The following is a 19,402-nucleotide window of genomic DNA, read 5'->3' on the forward strand; positions in this document are numbered from 1 at the left end:
CAAGTAGTCATAAAGATATTGATTGGCGCACTCACAAAAAGTATGCGTGCATCATTGAGAGTTGGGCAAACCGACGACGACAGTTAATAAGACAAGGTAAACACTTAAGAATCCATTTGTAACAGTTTCATTATTGCTTACTACATTACATGCTTTAAAAAATGTTTTTTATTTTTATTTTGGAGTAGGAGACTTTGCTAGGGCAGGTGATGAAGTTGATCATGAGCCGGTTGCTCCTCCAAGTCCTCAAGATCCAGTTGCTCCTCCAAGTCCTCAAGATCCAATTGCTCCTCCAAGTCCTCAAGATCTAGTTGCTCCTCCCAGTCCTCAAGATGCAGTTGCCTCTTCTAGTTACCAAACTCCTTCTAATGTTGGGGAAGATCCTTCCATCGTTGGGGAAGCTTCTACCATTGTACGTGAGCGTACCCTACTAACGTACCAAAGGGGCATTCGCTCGGTGTTTAGGATCTCTCCTCAAGATCCGGTTACTCCTTAAGTATGGATCATTAGAAGAGGCAATGATGGGGTGCTGAGGCCATTCACGAACGTCCCAGATAAGCCCCTCAATCTCAATCCCACACCAAATCAACAATACCTATGATCACTAACGTTTCTTATGGCATTTATTTGATGAATTATTGCTCTTTGCGTTGTAAAATTTTAAAAGCATTTATTTGGAAATATTTTTTTTTCTTTTTTATTTCGAAGAAATGTTATGAAAAAGACTTTTGTTCCTAATCCTATTGGACAAGCTCCATCATTGTCTTTAGGTAGTACATCAATTATCATGGCAACAAAACAAAGAAAGGATAAGAACAAGCCAAAAGAAGCCTCACATTTTTTATAACCTCCATTTATATTGTATGTATCTATCGAATCTGCATGCTTATACAAACTCGATTGTCTAAATATATTAATTGGTTCTAATGTTTAACCGCAAAAAAAAAAAAAAAAAAAAAAAAAAAAAAGTAGAGAGAGAGAGATACTTGGACTTAATAATTATATTCAATTTAAACCCCCTTTAAAAATTCCGTTGGGAATAAAATTTCACACCCTATAAATGAATGCTCTTAAATTTGAAATGATTGCTAGATTTCAATAATGGCGTGCAAGGACACCCGTGTGACTCGTCTCCTCAATATAATTGAAGGAAGAGAGAGAAAGAGAGGGGGGGGAAAAAAGATGTTCTACAACTGCCTAGTATACCTACAAGATTGGTAAAGAATTCTCTTAAAATAAGCCCTTTTTTTTATTGATTATTGATTCTTAAGCCTCACATTTTTGGTGTAGCACTTGAAACAAATATCATTGGGGCTCTTGATTCAACCCCAGTTGCTTATAATTTATGTAGTCAATTCCATTTAACCGTACACAACATAATATCTGCTCTGGCAACTCTTCAGCTTTGTTTCCCTGTCAAGATATTGATGTAACACAAATTAAAAAACACCAACATATGAAAAAATAAATAAAAAAATAAAAAGAATAGCAGTTTTGAGAAATTCAATCTTAATTTTTTCAGAGTACACTTACCTGAATAGTGAGGCCAACATCCAAAACGCAGAGCTTTAGTCTGTCCAAGAAGGATTCAAATCCTTTCCTTGAGATGTAACTGAATCTGTGCATGTCCAAATCAATCTCAAAGTAGTGTTCGCCCTGCATATAGTGTCCATTTTTATGTCAGCTGAAGGAATTCAAAATACAGATGAACTGAATTGTTTTGTTTTGTAAAACAAATTCCTGTCGTAAAAAAGGATACATAAGCGTAAAATGAAGGACGGGAATCGATCTTAGCCAATTTAAGTAGCTCAAACTTACTGAGTAGAACTCATGTTGAGGACGCGAAAGAACCGGTTTTTCGTTGTAAGCCTGTATAAAGGGCCGTTCTGCTGCACTTAGATGAAGGTCTTCTAGATTAGCAACACGTCCTAATATCTTCAGCCTTTCCCTAAAGGGCACATTAGAATCTACAGGAAAACCTTTGACCTTCTCAACTTCATCATCAATCAACTTCTGTTTTCAGTATTTAAAAAAAAAAAAAAACCAACAACAACAACGGTAAGGAGTCTAATAAAAACACAGAGAACAGCACTTGCGAAGTTCAAAGGCTCTTCATCTTTACCCTGATGCTTTCTTGAAAATGAGGTGGAAGTTCCTTAGAGTATCTTTCGGAAAGCTTAAAGTATAAAACAAAACTCATTCCTTCACCGTCCGTGTCACCCTTCAATAATGAGGCGGGATACAGCGGAATCTGGACAACAAGAAAAAGGCAGCATCAGAACATCTGAAAAAAAAATGGATATACATGTTGTGCGCACGTGTGAGTGGTGTATAATGGAGAATCTAAATAAGAGGCGATCAAGGAAAAAATGTTTGTCTTCACACAAATAAGAATGGCCTGCATGCCAACCTCACTTGGCTGATTTATGATTTGTTGAATAAAAGTTTTGAGTCTATAACTAGTTATTATCTAGTTCAATTGTCGAATTTCCAGCAGAAGTTGTATCTCATGACTCAAAAGTCTATAAACTGCTGTCTAAACAAGGGACCGAAGTTATCTAAAAAATTAGAACATTTCTCCCTCTCTCCCTCTCTCACAGAGAGAGAGAAAGACAGAGAGAGAGAGAGAGAGAGAGATTTGATACCTGTACATTTACTACAAGAATAGAAGGTAGTCTCCCAGGAGAATTAATAACGGGGAGTTGCACAAATCTAGCAATATGATTGATTTTTCGGGGACATAAGAATACATCTACACCAAATGGATAATAAGCAGCATAGCTGGGGGCATATTCTTTCTTCTTGTCACTGCAGGAAATTTTCAAATGAAATAAACAGTTAAAACGAAGCTTCGATAATAAAAGAATTCAACAATGCAAAACTCAATTTTGATTTATGTGCACGATGTACAAATATCAAATATAAGTCTAACTTAGTTTAACATCACATGTGCAACCTATCTATGTATAATGAAGGAGAGCACATTAATATGTAAGAATGTGAATATATGAAATAGCCATGTACAAAACCAATTCAAAACTATCATCTCAGCCTTACCGGATGTAATTCACTCCTCGAACTCTAAAAGTACTTGGCTCAACCAGGGTCCAACTGTCTAGGATTTGCTTATCTACGGGGCAAAAAGGTACTTGAGAACCAGCGATTGGTCGTTGCAGAAGCATCTTTGGGGAAACTGTAATTACAAATAGAGAGGAATAATTAAAGGAACTAAATTTTCATGTATCTAAGATTCTTCTGTCAATATGAATACTAGAGGAAGGATTCAAAGAGGTGCTAAAAGAATTTCATGTAAGCAATTGATGGTGGTATCTTGTAGATGGTGGTGGAAGTATAAGCTCTAGAAGAGGCAAAAGAAAATTATATGGTGCTAAGAAATATACAGTGTAGTCGAAATATACTATACAACTATGACTAGTTTCTGTTACCAAAATGACATGAAAACAAAAGATGTTTGAGTTCCATATTACATACCTGGAGCAGCAGGGGCATTTCCTTCTTTCGACTTGAAAGAAAGTTTCAGAGCTGCCTTTTTCTTAGCATTTGGCGGACTAGTACTTGATGATCTTCTCTTTTCAACAGGAGGAACGGTAGAGGCAAGACAAGGCAAGCAATTACTTGGAAGAATCCCACAGTTATCCACTACTGTGTCCTCCTTGCCCGGATTTTCATCCACAGAGGACGACATTTCATCTAGGAATACAGGTTGATTTGCTTCATTTGTTGAAGGTCCATCATATTTAGGATGGGTTTCACTGTCATCCGAATTCAAGACTCGAGAACATGAATTCGGAGCAACTTCGCTGACGGAGTTGCGTGCAGAATTTCCTGATAAGGACAGATTTTCCAAGCCACTTGGAGATAAGAAATCTGCACAAGTCAACATTTTAACGACATAAACAAAAGAAGATTATAACTAACTGGGTAAATGCAAACAATCTTGCAACTGAAAACCTCTGCGAAAATCATACCGTCTTGAACACTTTGGTAATCGTCATCCCCATCAGAAAAATCAAACCGGGGAGCTGAATCAAACCAGGCCTCTTCAGTACTTCCTGCCGAGATGCCATCACATTGTAAAAGAAATGAGAGGTAAGGTCATTAAAAATAAAAGTAAATTCAGGGCACATGAATTTGTCTTCTGAGAATGCATATGTTTGATAACAAAATGCTGACAAAGCTAGACTAGTTTATCAGAGAGAGTGAACAAAGATAATCAAGATAATTTGGAGAATGTATAAACCGCCAAGGCACATAAGAATTACCATGCTTTCCAAGAAAATCAGTGAAAAAGATACCAAGAAAATACAGAGGCAATTCAACCAAGAATTGCATTTCCAGTTTTCTACCACATAATCTCATGCCAAGAGATTATTGACCGCCAAAGATCCAACCAAGAAAATCAGTGGAGAAGAAAATCAGTCAAGAAAATACAAGAAAGAATTCCAACAAAAATTGTCATTTCTAGTTTTCTATCACATAACCCAATGCTAACGTATTATTGACCGCCTAAAACCCAACCAATAAATTACAACAATCCAAAAATCCACTAAAGCACCCAAAAGGGTCTTCCTTTTTTTCATTTTTTTTTCCTCCAATCAAATAATAGACGCCTACCAACAAGAAACACTCAAAACTCAAGAACCCACCAAAATTCAACCGAAACCCACCCAACCCAGAAAAACCAAATTCCAAGAGAGCACGCTCAATCACAATTCCAAGACCATTTCAGAGAGAGAGGGAGAGAGAGAGAGAGTAAAGAAAGAGAATGTACCTTGCAAAGTTGGGTTGGTGATGGTGGAGCGATCAACTGGGGCTGACCTACCGGGTCTCTCCGATGAGGCCTCGGAAGACCGAGACGAAACTCTTCCCTTGAGACCTCTCTTCCTCCTTGAACGACTCGTCGTCTTCCTGGACGAGTCCAATCCTCCTCCGACGCACCCCTGAGGCGCCGAGAAACACCCTCCCATCTTTCTCTCTCTCTTTCTTTAGAGTTTGATCATCACTGTATCACCACCAACTCGGAGATAAATTATAGAGAGAGAAACTGAGGTTTTAGGAGAGAGAGAGTGTGTTTTTAAGTTAACAGCTGATGATTTTTTTTCTTTTATTCGGGAGTCGTCGTTGTTGTTATGCTTGCATTGTATTTGCGTCTCCACAAAGCCTTCATTCAGACGCAAAAAGCTTTTTATTTTATTTCATTTATTATTATTATTATTATTTGCTATTATTGTTTATTTTGATTGGACGAGCTTTTATTTTGTCGATTGATTATTTAGTTTTTTAAAATAAAAAAAAAGGGAGATGACGGCAAGTTGCTGTAAAAGCGGCCTACACCAGTGGAGTCGGGCGATAGAAGGGCATGGGACCCACGTAATGAGGCAAATGATTTACCACGTGGCGAGATCTCGCTTGCCCAAACGTGTGTGCTTGTTTGGCGATACTTCTTGTTGTTTTTTTCTTTTAAATAAAAAAATTCCTGAAAATTCTTTTGTTTTTTGGGTTTTGATAAATTTTTTTTTTTGAACTTTTTGGTGACGTTGTAGTTGGCGTCGTTTGGTGATGGTGTTCTGTGTTGGCGTTTCTTTTTTCTTTTTTTTTTTCGAGTTTTCATGGTAGCGCGTCTGTATGTACTGTTTTTTCCTTTCTTTTTTCAAATATACTTTTCTGTAATTTGTCATTTTCAGTCTGAATTTTGTCACGAAGGAAACCCTGTGGTACAGTTTCGTCATTGTCCTTTTCTTTTTGTGTTAAAAATGGAAATTTTCGTTAATTACAACGAAGGCGGCTAACGCTTATTAAAATAATTCAGCAAATAAGCTCTTATTGCAATGATTTTAAGTTCCAACACCCCCCAAAATAATGTCTTATTTTTCATGAGAATAATTTATTAATATAATAAATCTTTTGAGGGTAGAAGGAAGATTATTTAAGCGAAACAAAAAGTCAAAACAACTTTGATTAGGTTGTGTTGGGTTCTTCCGCTAGTTGGGTAGAGATCCCGCAGGATATTTTTCTGCAATTTTGATGTTTTTAGGTGTGTTGCAATCTAGAATTAGTTTTAAAATAATTTTATTTTTAATAAAAATTAAAAATGAAATTATTGTAAGTATTATTTTAAAATTGATTTTAAAATTGAGTTTGACTAATTTTTTAAAAAATTATTTTGAGTATAATAAAAAGTGAAATCGTGTTTATTAATTAATATATTATAATATTATTGACAAGTACTAAAAAATAAAAACAGAAAAGTGAAAATAATTTTCAACTACTTTCTAATTCTTTCACAAAAATCATTCTCACTGTTTTCGTTTTCAAAACATTTATTAAATAAACGTCGTTTCGTTTTCTTTTTTATTTTTTATTTCTCGAAATACGTAAAAATTGTTTTAAAAAATGATTCCAAATACACATTATGTTTTGTGTTTTGGTTTTCACTATTAAATATTTAGTCTTAATTATTTATAAAAAAAAAAAAAAACTCTTAGAATGTAAATTACTGTTTTACCCCAACAATAAGAACCGTTGGATCCGATCCGTAAATGTTCATATTAAGGGCCCGTTTAGTTCGCTGATTTGAATTTTTAATTCGAGTTGAGATATGACTTTATGTGAGAGCCCTTTACTGTAGCAAAAAAATTAGATGTGACTGTTTCTGATAACGTTTTACTGTAATAAAATTCGAATTCTAAACTCAAATCGGTGAAATGAACGGGAAGCACGCAATACAAAATTACTCACACTCACATGATAGACTGTTAAAAAAAATTAATCTAATAATTAAAAGAACTGATCCTCTAGATAACGATAGGATAAAACAACAGTTATTCTTACAAAATGAACAACTTTACGATGATTTGGGTTTTCTTGGGATTTCGTGGTGATGGTTGATAGGACGTACATAAGGCTTACGTGACAGATTTCACCAAACTCCACCTAATTATCAGAACTGTGTGTTGTAGGTTTGGCGTTTGACTCAGTGAGAACAAAGGCGTCGATGAAGCTCTTCCTAGATTTTGACACTTTTGTTCACACACAATCGCGCACACACGTGATTTCATGTATAGATATGTGCTTTAATCTTCATCTTTATGTTAGTCTTGAATGGCTATTTTTATCTTCCGATTTCTGACTAATTGAAAATTTGAAGTGTTTTAAGTCTCGTTTATTTTACCAATTCAATTTTTGTTATAGTAAAAAAGTTTAAAAAAACAGTCACATCTAATTTTTTTAATACAGTAAAAAATTTTTACATAAAATTACATTTTAACTCAAATTAAAAATTTAAATCAACACATGTGATTCTTGCTTGGACCTTTTCGTTTTCTTCTTTGTTTGTTTAATATTTCTTTTGAAGAAGGTGGGCAGTTTTTCTCTTATTGTAGGTACACAAGGGCATTAAAATTTTGTGGCTTAAAGATGCCTTTGTTCCTTTAGAATAATAATATCAAAAAAGTGCGTAGGAAAATTGATATAACTTTAAACAAATGCAACTAATATTATCTTTTTTTTTTAATTGAAATATAATTCCTAGATTGGACAACACTAATAGAACCTGGAAGGCGACGGCAGTATAAACAAGTTAAAACAAAAACAAAACAAATAGAAAAAAGCTCATTAAAGAACCAAAATAATAGTTGGGCACATCACTCCTTACTACTCTTCTACCTAATATCACTAATGCACTTTCTTAACTTTCTTAGGACAATGAAGATTAAGAAGAGTCACGTCTCATACATCATAAAATTATTTTATTTTTCAAAAAAAAAAAAAAAAAAAAACTCAACCAAGCCATGAATGTGAATATAATTTCAGGGTACAGCTTATAAATGTTGACAGGGCAATGGGTTCATATGTGGTGTACGTGAGTTGGCAAAGGGTCCATTGTTCCAAGCATGTGGAGTACAAATTTGGGATCCTCCTATCCTCCAAAGAGGCCAGTCACAAAACTAAAATCTGTCAGGCATCGTTCATTTCACCGATTTGAGTTTTCAATTTTAAATTTTTATAGTAAAAAATTTTTAAAAAATATCACATCTAACTTTTTTAAATATAATAAAAAATTCTTAAAAAATATCATATTTTAATTCAAATTAAAAATTTAAATCTGTAAAGTAAACGAGACCTACTACACCTGAATTTCACGAATACAAACACCGGTCAAAGCTCTCCCCCACGAGGAGAGTTTATTGGCCTGTCATGGATAGTAACAGCTAGCAGGGCAAAAAAAAAAAAAAGTTTATCCAACTTCATTCAGGAGATAGTGACGTTGGGACCCTTATTGGGTTGGGGGAATCGCACGCCCATAAATGCCGCCACATCCATTTCAATGAGTACTGCCTTTAAAAAAACGAGCCTCCATGATTATAGAGATCCGTTGCTGTATATATTATTGGAATTCCTATTATCTAAACTGTCCTCTCAGCGAAATGCCACTAATGCCCCTTAGAAATTGGACAAATATTTTTTAGCATCTTAGACTCACTATTATTTGAGTGATGAAGTTAGAATAAATATCGGCTGTATTTAAAATTGATCATATTTTTATTTTTCACATTTTTAAAAAATAAAAATAAAAATGTTTTTAAAACGACGTTTGACGTAATAAAGATAAAAAACAGAAATGAAAATGAATTTTTGGTTTAGTGTAAAATGAGAGAAAAATAAAAAATAACTTTTAGTCATTTTTTATTTTTATTTTCGTTTTCTCTTCTCTCGAACATAGAGAAAGAGAAAGAGATATTAATGGATTTTTTTATATTGAAAATAATATCTTAATAAAACTATCAAACACATTTTCAAAAATGATTTCTGTCTGAGATTGAAAACGTTTTTATTTTCATTTTCATATAAAAAATAAAATCATTTTGAAACGAGTTCTAAACACTCATCATTTTTTTTTTTTTTTTTTTTGCCTCTAATGGGTCCTAGCTTCCAAATCCTAACATTATTATGTTATATTGGACGAATATCACTAATGATAATATTGTTAGTCAAATCAGGGAGAATGCAAGATGTGATTTAATTAGGGATTTAATTAGGTTAATCTCACATACTTCGATGCTCAATCTGATATTCTTTTCCCTCTAAGCCTTGATCAAGAACCAGTCAAAATTTGAAATAAGCAATAATATGAAGAGAAAGACTGCAATACCGTAGGTGAATGGATATATACCAATACTGCTTAGCCTTGAGATGTCTAACTCTAACCCGGATATGTCATGATATACTACGTTGCCAATCAAAGGGAAAAAGATTATAGAGTTGCAGATAGAAATACCCGCGGATTAGTGATTTATTACTGCAAGCCAACAACCAGTGCAAGTAGCCAAAAGCATCATGCATGTTATCAACTAGTGCAAAGAATTCACACCAAACAGTTTTCCACGAATGACATAATTTGGTAAGGAAAATTTGGAAAATACTAATTTGGTAGGATCTGGATCCCACTTGCTGAGGAAAATGTCCTTGGCAAGGAGCACCCCTATTTAGGGCATGTTTAAGAGAGCTTCTTAAAAGCTGCTTTTGATTTCTTAGGTCTAAAAGCTACTTCTGAAAGTGTTTGAATGCTCTGTCAAAAGTGCTTTAACTTTTTAAAAGAGCTACCAGTTAAAGACATAAATTGTGGCTTTTAAAGAAAACACTTTTGAATAGATTTTGAAACTTGTATCAGAGTTTAATTAAGACATTATAAATTTAATTCCAATACTTTTATTGCTTATTAAAAAATTTTAAAATTATTTTGACCATTCATTTTTTTGTTCTAAACACTTATTAAAAAGTCACAACTCTTACTTCTCTTCTTCTACTGACTAAAAATAAAAGTAGAAACTCTATCAAACGAGCCCTTAATCTAAAAGAATTAGATAGGGTTCATTCATGGAAGTGGGACCACCTCATCATTTTGAGTAGGAATTCTTTCACAAAGAAAATCTTGAAATTCTAGTCTCTTTCGTTCTAATGCGAGATTTGACTCTTAACAAACTAATACACATTACTTCTTCCGCACACTAGTACTCCTAAAGCTGAATTTAGTTGTATTTAACGAGTATAAAGTAACAAAAACATTTATATTAGTTGCGGCTCTACTCTCAATGAGTCAAGTAAGGTCTGTCATTTGGTTTAGAAATTCAATTGTTAGAGTGCCTCTTACTCAAAACGCTACTGTTGATCTACCTGCAATTTTTAATCAATTGAAATAGTTCCAAAAAAAAAATGTTTTTTGAACCAAAAAATGTCAAAGGTAAGTACTGACTCTTGAACTTATATTCAAGAGCACCATAAACTGGAGACCCTTGTAGCAATTTTATACATATGTACAATTAATACTGGAGTCAGTACAGCCAAAAGCAATTGATTTCTTAATAGTCCATTCATAGTTAACATCGGTTCACAAAGACCGGTAATGCTTTGGATATGTTAACATGTAATTTTGATGTCAACAATTTCAACATATCAGAAAAAAAAAAAAAAAAAAAATTATCCCTGATCTACCAGTTTATAATCTTGCCATAATGCTGCTTAGTTCCACACCACTTAACGGTCTAGAAGATAAATATTCCATGGATGAATGAACACAATGGCATCGGATGATCGTAAATTATGGTTGTCCACGTTACTCTCTCTCTCCCCCATTATCAATACAATAATAATAATAAAAATAAAATAAAAATAAAAATAATAATGATAATGGCCATTGCTGCACGAATTGTTGCTTACAGGCTGTCGGTTTTTACCGGATATAACCAGTTTTGTATAAAAGTTGATTGCTTCTAGGACACTACAATGTAATATATTCCTAAAGTGAGGTTAGAAATGTCAGGCTATGAGAGTATAAGGTCTCGTTCGTTTCGCTGATTCGAGTTTAGAATTTAAGTTTTATTATAATAAAAAGCTCTCACAAACAATCACATCTAACTTTTTTACTACAGTAAAAAGCTCTCATATACAATCACATATCAACTCGAATCAGCGAAACGAACGAGACTAATTAATTTGTAGGTGCAAACTTGTTATTATAGTGGGCGGCTGAAGGAATTAATTTAGGGCTCGTTTAGTTCACTCATTTAGTTTGATGATTTAAATTTTTAATTTGAGTTTAGATGTAATTTTATATGAGAGTTTTTTATTATAATAAAAAAATTAAATATTATAATTTTTGAAAGTTTTTTATTATAATAAAATTCGAATTCTAAACTCGAATCGATAAAATGAATAAAGTCAAAGTAAATTTACTTATAAAATCAGTTAAAAAAGATTGATACCGTCGTAACACATAAAAGAGAAAATGTAATGTTAAAGCCTGAGAATGTAACCCGTATGTGATGCTGTTGTAATCTAAAATTTACTAATTACTAACGATGGTAAACTGTCATTTTGTCTTTCTTTTTTTTTGGTCGTAAAAAACGATAAAGAAAACTAGAAAAGTATGGGAAGTTGTCGTAATATGATCTGGATTCATAGTTAATCTTTTTAAAATCATACCGTAATTATTTTTTGTTGTCTAACCTACACTCATTTATTTTAGTTATTAAATTTTAAGATAAATTTTATAAATTCCTCCTAAATTTTATCATTTGTGTCAACATATTCTCTAAACTTTAAAATATGCATGTTGTACCTCATGAATTTTGTCACTTATATCAACATACTCCATGAGGTTAACTTCGTTAATTTTTTAACAAAAATGCTTATAAACACCCTTTAAATTTTGTCACTTATATCAATATACCCCATAAATTTTAAAATATACTCATTTCGCCCCTCAAACTTTAAAATGTGTCCGTTTTACCTCTCAAACTATGATATGTCTTCAACTTTTTTCTATTTATCTTGATTCTATTAATTTTTTAAATGAAAATATTAATATGACAATTAAATTTTTAATTATCTATATCTTACCCAACTACGAATCTCGAGTTGTTCGCTCTATCAGTCTCTATCTCGCCTCAACTCCGTTAGTAGCAAACGAAACCTTTATCAAACAAAAACCCTCTTCTTAGTTCTTCTTCCTCAAGGATTTCTTTTCCTCTCCTATGCGCGATCAAAGATATTAGGAATTTCTTTTCCTCTCTCCTATGCGCGATCAGTGATATTAGGAATTATCTTCATGGATTGTGTTTTACAAAATAAAATAGAAAAAGGTATGTCTATAGTAGGGTCTTTGTCCTTTTTCCCTACGATACGGTAGGGAACAAATCCTAACCCTTTGGTTTCGTTGAACGGCTTAGATGATTATAGGTACATTAAACTTATTATAGAGGAAACACATGTGATTAGAATTTTTTTTTAAATCCGTACATACCCCTCCTTTAACCCCCCGGTTCACACCGCTGCCGATTTTCTCCGTGCAAATCTGTAATCTTCAGCTTCAATCTTCCACTTTTATTTGCTTGTCTTATTTTCATAGAACTAGAGAAACATCTCAAGCCACAATCAATCCAATTCTTCACTGATTGTAATGTAAGCTCTAATCACACAAGTCAAAACTAGCAATTAGATTCAAGCGCAAACAAACTAACTGGCTATTCATCTTTCTTCTCTGAACTTATCGGCAAACTCAACCCAAAAAATGATCAAATTAAAAAAAAAAAAAGAGAGAGAGAATATTGCATACAAATTAACTGGACGCAACACTTTGCTAATTCGAATTTTTAATTTGAGTTGAGATATGATTTTATGTAGATCTTTTATTATAGTAAAAAAATTAAATGTGACTATTTTTTAAAATTTTTTACTATAACAAAACTTAAATTCTAAATTCGAATCGATAAAATAAATAACGCCTAAGACTACTCAGTTTTCTACTCTGGCATTTTTTGCAATTTCACCGATTTTTGTAGAGAAAATCTAGGGATTTTGAATTTTGGGATTTGTTGGTGCAAGACCATGCGATTCCAACTCTCCAAAACACAATTTTGTCTATAGGATCTTCGTCGTCGCCGTCCTCATTGGCATCGTTGTAGCTCTCATCTTTCTCCAGAAAGTCGACGACACCATGCCGATTTGCTTTAAAAGCTCGTGCCCTCCGTGTAGCTCCCAACGAGCAACCCAACTTTGGCGGCGGCAACAAAAACACCTACCAGTCCAACCCCCTTCCGGCGACGCTAAGGAAGCACTCACCCAACCTCTTCATTACAATCCCATGGCGGCCACCAATCAAGACGAGCCTTTTTTCAATTAAAAATTAATTTTTTTATCCAATTTGTATTATATGCGGAAGGTTCTACTTTTGTTTGGTGATCAATCACTCTTTCTAACCATCAGATTCGAATAAGAAGGCTTAAAATGTGTACCCTGCCAGTAGGGCAGAAAACAACACCCTACCATAGACATTCCCAATAAAAAATAAATAGAAGTCAATCGGTAGCCGGTTACAAAAATTTCCAATTGCCCTTTGATGCCCTCACTTCCATATTATCGTCAGATCAAATTTAATAGATTTAGACCTAGTTTAGTTTACTGATTTAAATTTTTAATTTGAGTTGAAATATAATTTTACGTGAAAATTTTTAACTGTAACAGAAAAAATTAAAAATATTTTTTTATAAACTGTAATAAAATTAAAATTAAAAACTTGAGTCAATAAAATAAATTAAACTTTACTTTGCTACATTAACTGCATCTGCAGCTTAGAACGGTCTGTGAATTAGTGGAGTAACAACTCCTGTTGGAATAATAATAATAATAATAATAATTTTTTGTCATGAGCATTTCTCAAGTCAGGAACATTAATAAGAGGTTTATTTTAAGAGTTCGTCCTTAATTTTAAATTATAATTTTTAATTTTTTATAGTATTTTTTTCTCAAAAAATTTAAATTTTAAAAATTAAAATCATAAATCATTTCATTTTAGAAGTAATTTGACTCACGTGCCGTCCAAGCAAAGCTGCACGCCAACCTAACTTGTACTTTGATTTTTTCTTTTCTTTTTTTAATTAAATGTACTTCGATTTTGTTAAAAAGGAAAAAGTATGGAGAAAAAAAAGACCTGCTTCCTAGAAATATTTCGCTCAAAAAATTTTCGAAAAGAGAAGGAAAAGGCAGCAAACGAAGGTCAGTAGTCAGTATAAAAATGATTTCTGCTTCCAGCCAAAAAGGAAAAGGAGAATGATGAATGCCCGGCAATGTGGCTGGAAAATCATCCTGAATTTAGGATCTCTTTTGCTATCATCATGTGTCTGTGATGTAAGGAAAATAGCTTGTGGGTTAATAATGCCATATGTTCGGGCAAATGATTCTGCATGCGTCCAGCTGTCCATAGTACATCCAAATGCTACGCCCCAAAAGACCTAGGCAGTTTCATTTATACGCTAAGTTTAGACAGGAAAACAATCAATGAGATTTTCCGAACAGGCTCTGAATCCTCTAAAATTGATTGGGTTGACTATGTTGGTACTTTCTCTTAAAAGAGTTTTGTCAACATCTGGCCGACTTTTATGAAAACAAGCTCCAAAATGAAAACATAAATATCTTTGTGTATTCAACTGAGGGCGGGGACTGATTCAAAACAGACTTTATGGTAAGAATAGGGTCTTGTTTACGAGAGTTTCTTAAAAGTTACTCCTAAAAATTATTTTTAATTTATTGGCTCTAAAAGTTCTTTTTAAAAGTAGCGTTGTTTATAAACTTGTAAAATTGGATCCAACTCACTCCATCCTAATTTAATTTAAAAAATATAATTTTTAGTATTAAATTTTTTTTTTCAACTCATTCAATGTCTAGCTTGAAGTTTTGAGACGGGGTATAAGTTGAGCCTATAATGGCTCGCACACTCCAACTCAATCCGCGCTTTAACTTACCTCCTCTAATATCTAACCCTAGACAGACAACTCATTTCTACTCTCTAATTTCTTCATGTTTGAATTAAGCCTTTATGTTTGCTTTATGTTAAGACTAATTTATATTTACTTTATGTTTGATGTTGAATGAACTACTTTGCTTCATGTTTGATGTTAGATTAAACTTTGAATTTCTATCTGTTTAAATGTTGGAGTTATTATTTTTATTTGATGATGAGCTTTGAATATTGGATTGAACTTTGAATCTTTGATTATTTGAATGTTGAAACCGACCACCCAAACCACCCCACACCGTCCCAACCCAACCCAAACATCATTAGGTTGTAAAATTTTTCTAACATCGTTGGGGCTAAATATGTACAACCCGCACCCTTTAAAATAGGAAAAAGAAAGCCTTACTACGCACCAACCCAACCCATGAACAACTATATTTAAAAGTATTTGAATAATCTGTTTAAAGTGCTTTAACTTTTCAGAAGTTCATATAAAGCAACAAAACGAGGTTTCTAAAAAAAAAAAAAAAAAAAAAACTTCCGAATAGATTTTAAAACTTGTATCATAGTTTCATTAATGCATTATAAACTTAATTTCAACATTTTTCTTTTTTAATAAAAGATTTAAAAATGATTTTGACTCATTAAGTTCTTTTATTCCAAACACTTACTCAAAAGTTATATTTTTTACTTCTCTTCCGACTAAAAACAAAAACAAAAACTCTGTCAAACGGCCCATAGTCGACCCAAATAGCTACGGCGCAAGCAGTTATTTTACAGCCGGAGAACCAGGTGGGCTCAAGTGGCCATGGGCCCATGGTCCATCCCAGTTTACTTCCAAAATGGGTCTCATACAATGGTATAAGGAGGCTAGCATGTTTTAGAAGGTTTTCCAGTAAATAACATATTTTTGAAACAATTTAAACAAATAGCATATTTACCTGGATTAAAATAACTGCATTTAAATATGTCATCCACTTGCAAACCAGATAGAAAAAATGTTATTTACTACAATTACAGTCGCAATCACCGTCAAATATCAAGGTAACTGCAACCTGGGTTGTCAGTAACTGTCACCAAGCTTAAAACAAATTGGCATTATGTAAAGAAAAAGCCACACCCACACCTCGTGGTGGTAAAGCTTATTATTATCTTGAAGACGGTTGGAAATAATGGCTGTCATAGTCTAAATGAAGTGAGATTGAATCTAACCTGGAACTTAAGAAGCTTCTCCTTGGGTTGTTGAGGAGTGAGGACTCGGAACTCAAATGGTGTACTGACGTTGTCTTGTTATCCTGTGCACGGGAAAGGAACGTCCAGGTTACTCCTACGCATCAACCGAATATCACTCTCTTGATTATTTTGTTATTGAAACAAAAATTCTTTGACCAAATTATTAGCACCGCAATCAGATAAACTTGGAGAAAAAATATTGCAGCGGAAAGGCAATAACATGGGATATAAATGCAAGATCTCACACATTTCGCATCATTTGTGGAGATATAGGGAGCATTTGCTGCTGACTCATGAGGCTTTGAGTAAGCTGACTGTGGAGGGAAAACAGTCGAATGAAACTCTCAATACAGCTTAAGACAATGGAATAAATCGTTCTCAAGATATGATCACCAATCAATGAGTGCCTCTGAGTTTTAGACAGAAAAAAATTGTTCCACTTGCCTCAGACACACATGAATCCATGAGATCGCTTTCCGGCAAGCGTTTGCCAACTGATTTTTGAGATAGAGATGAAGCTGCATGAGGGTTTTATTCAAGTGGTATCAGCAATCATTAATTGTTTTCCCCACATAACACTTTCTATTTGAGAATGAACGTATCATTTATTGTAAACTGCACAAGCAAATATGCAGTGAAATAAGCTTTTATAGCTAAATTCAACGAAACAAAAGCTGGAAGATAAAACCTGTACATTCCGTAGCACTAATGCCATGGTCCTCGTTTGAACATTTTCCCGTGCTGTTTTGTATAAAATGTTTACTCCTGGAATAATTATGGCACCATCATATTAACATTGAGGTATATAGCTACTATTGGAAACTTGATAGTGTCTTAATGCATTTGTTCACGATCTGCAATAGGAAGTTACACTGGCATTCCGTTTTATCAAATCTTCATCTCAAACAAAGCATAGCAACCATAAAACATTTTGTTCACCAGAATTTAGTGTGGATCAGTATATTTAAGGTATTGGGAGAATGCCGACCAACTGCATTTTCCGTGTGAATGTACACATGTGCAGTGAGAAAATCAAATATCTGACGTAGGACTCCTTAGTATTTTGGACCTATCAGTTGACAACTTTATGCTTCCAATCCAAGGCTGTGACTTTTACAAAACAACCAGGTTGGAGTTTCTGTCTAATTATTATGGGAGTTCTTTACTTTTCTCCTTTTCCCATTTAATTACTTCCAGTTTTGATAATATGTCAAAATACAAATTAAAATGTGAAAATTGTACTACAATATTATGAGTAAAATTCATCCATCCACTCATCCTACCTATCATGCTTTGTCAAATCCATGTTGTATCCTTCTTGGCATTCAAGTACTGAGGAGAATTTTGCTTTATCCTGGTATTGAAATAAAAGAAACAAATGTCTTTCTTACAAGACCATCGAGAAATTGCTAGTAAAATAATTGCTAGGCACATCAAAAGGTGCAAAAACATAAAATTAAAACCAAACCAAACATCACATTAGCGTATAACAAGTGTTATCCCAGCACCTAAAGCTACAACTTTGTAAAGCTCTATCAAACCATAAACTGTGCATTACTCCTTCCATCACTGGCAGGAGAAATATGGTTACATCCACAAACCAGTCTTTTGGATTCACTATTTCAACTATTGAACTCTTATAAAGAGGTTGAAAATTTTATTCTGTACATACATCCTACATCTGCGAAGTTAAGAAACTTATAGTACTGGAAGTGAAGGTCAAAACCATTTCTTACCTCTTCGTTTATATTTGCAAAGTTGTCCTGAATCTTCTTTATGATAATTCTAAAACTCCCAAGTTCCAAGTGCAACGCCTGATCAGCAAAAATTACAGTAGAGTTTGGAAAGTAATTTACACAGGAAAACAGAATTGAGTAATCAATATTTCGATGTACAGACCTCTTTCTCCAGAATTAGATTCTGTATGGCCATGTCTTTGGATGATAAAATTTTCTGAAGGTGGGGTGGTTAAGAAAAGAAGCCTAGATAAAATATACTTTCCATGACAAAGAGAAAATGAAAAATATGTATTGAGGGAATGTCTTAAGTCATTTTTAGAATCAATCGACTGTGAAGTAATAGGTACTGGCACGGATATGTCGTCTATCTGAGTTTGACAGGCGGTACTAATTGTTGCTGCCTCCAGCTGGGCTTCTAGCTCTGCAATTACTTCATCCTTTCTCTGAATTTGATCTTCATCATATTTCAGTTTCTGTTCCAGATCAGATATCTTTTCTGCATAAATTAGTTCACAATCAAATGAATCTTGAAAGGATAGCAAAACACTACTACCATCAAATAGAGCTAGATCATCAACTTTTGGTTCAACGATTTACTGATGTAGCATCCAAACAACAACAGTATTATTATTCTGAGTGGTAGAGCTGAAATTGATTGATCATAACAAATGAATCAAATGTTCAGAAAGTCCCAACTTGTATCAACCTTAAAAATGATCAACAAAAATCACTACACAGACGAAATAATTAATGAATTACAACTTGGTAAAGCCAAAAAAGAACTAGTAATCCAGTCAAGAATATCAATTACCAACAAATGCTTTCTCAAGTGCAGAGACTTTATCCAATTTGCTCTTCAAGTCAGCCACTGTACACAGCAAAGTTGAAAGTCGTTATGATTCAACAACTTGTATAAAACTATAATAACACAACTGGAATAAGAGTTCAAAAGCTACTTGCCTACGTTTTCCTTTTCGCTCATAAGCCTTTGCGCATTATCCACAACTTGCTTTACCGAAAATGCCTCCTTTTCTATCGAATCAAATAATGATAAATGAGATTTCAGCTTCTCAGATAGAAAACTGAGCTTTCTATCCCTGATATGAATTGATCGCTTCAAATCACTCGTAGATTCATCATAAGCATTCACGAAAAGTTCTTTTGACAGGACTAGATTCTGTATAGTTTCCTTCAACTCTTTTTGCTTGTTTTCGAGCAAAGCATTGTCATTCTGAAGGTAATTCACCTACATAACAATATGCATAAATTTAACTACGTTCACTTTGACCTCTAATGAGCCTTTTCACAAATAATTAGACGCTAATTTCACAGACTTTTCTTTCGAATTTTTGCCGCAGTTCATTGGAGGAAGATAATTCGGCCTGCAATTCATGTAACTTCCTGGCGTATTCTTCCTCTGTTTGCTTCTGTTTCTGCGTACAAAAACATCTCGCCATCAATTTCGTTTGAAAAACAAATTACGATCAAGAGAAATGAAAAAAGAGAATGGAAAGCGATCAAAAAAGCAAGACCTGAATCCTACAATGAAGTTGCTCTGTCACCGAGCGTTCTCTTTCCTGAAATGCTTCCACAAAGAAACGGTCATATAGATATATAT

General features: G+C 33.7%; 2 protein-coding genes across 2 annotated transcripts in view; both read right to left on the reverse strand.

Moving 5' to 3' along the window:
• Positions 1-966: 966 nt before the first annotated feature.
• Positions 967-5,162, reverse strand: LOC21394271. The gene is made up of 9 exons (XM_010099931.2): positions 4,793-5,162; positions 3,990-4,073; positions 3,493-3,888; positions 3,058-3,193; positions 2,646-2,808; positions 2,123-2,251; positions 1,819-2,013; positions 1,534-1,656; positions 967-1,413 (listed from the first exon to the last, which is right to left on the reverse strand). The coding sequence occupies exons 1-9, from the start codon at positions 4,986-4,988 to the stop codon at positions 1,306-1,308; spliced, it is 1,530 nt and encodes a 509-aa protein (XP_010098233.1). The 5' UTR covers positions 4,989-5,162; the 3' UTR covers positions 967-1,305.
• Positions 5,163-17,324: 12,162 nt separating this feature from the next.
• Positions 17,325-19,402, reverse strand: part of LOC21394272 (protein GRIP) — a 2,296-nt gene continuing 218 nt past the window's right edge. The window contains exons 2-9 of the mRNA XM_024166814.1: positions 19,317-19,361; positions 19,119-19,217; positions 18,745-19,030; positions 18,596-18,652; positions 18,138-18,280; positions 17,945-17,998; positions 17,782-17,859; positions 17,325-17,399 (exon numbers count right to left, since the gene is read on the reverse strand). Coding sequence (XP_024022582.1) covers positions 17,325-17,399; positions 17,782-17,859; positions 17,945-17,998; positions 18,138-18,280; positions 18,596-18,652; positions 18,745-19,030; positions 19,119-19,217; positions 19,317-19,361 — 837 coding nt within the window. The remainder of the gene's footprint in view (positions 17,400-17,781; positions 17,860-17,944; positions 17,999-18,137; positions 18,281-18,595; positions 18,653-18,744; positions 19,031-19,118; positions 19,218-19,316; positions 19,362-19,402) is intronic.

This window comes from Morus notabilis, unplaced genomic scaffold (genome assembly GCF_000414095.1).
Source record: "Morus notabilis unplaced genomic scaffold, ASM41409v2 Scaffold1276, whole genome shotgun sequence".
Taxonomy (NCBI): domain Eukaryota; kingdom Viridiplantae; phylum Streptophyta; class Magnoliopsida; order Rosales; family Moraceae; genus Morus; species Morus notabilis.

Excerpts from the sequence above, each read along its gene's own strand:
- LOC21394271 (XM_010099931.2), bottom strand. The coding sequence starts at position 4,988 with ATGGGAGGGTGTTTCTCGGCGCCTCAGGGGTGCGTCGGAGGAGGATTG. Across the intron at positions 2,809-3,057 it reads CGAGGAGTGAATTACATCCG|TGACAAGAAGAAAGAATATG; the intron begins GTAAGGCTGAGA and ends AATTTCCTGCAG. Across the intron at positions 2,252-2,645 it reads TTCTTGTAGTAAATGTACAG|ATTCCGCTGTATCCCGCCTC; the intron begins GTATCAAATCTC and ends CTTGTTGTCCAG.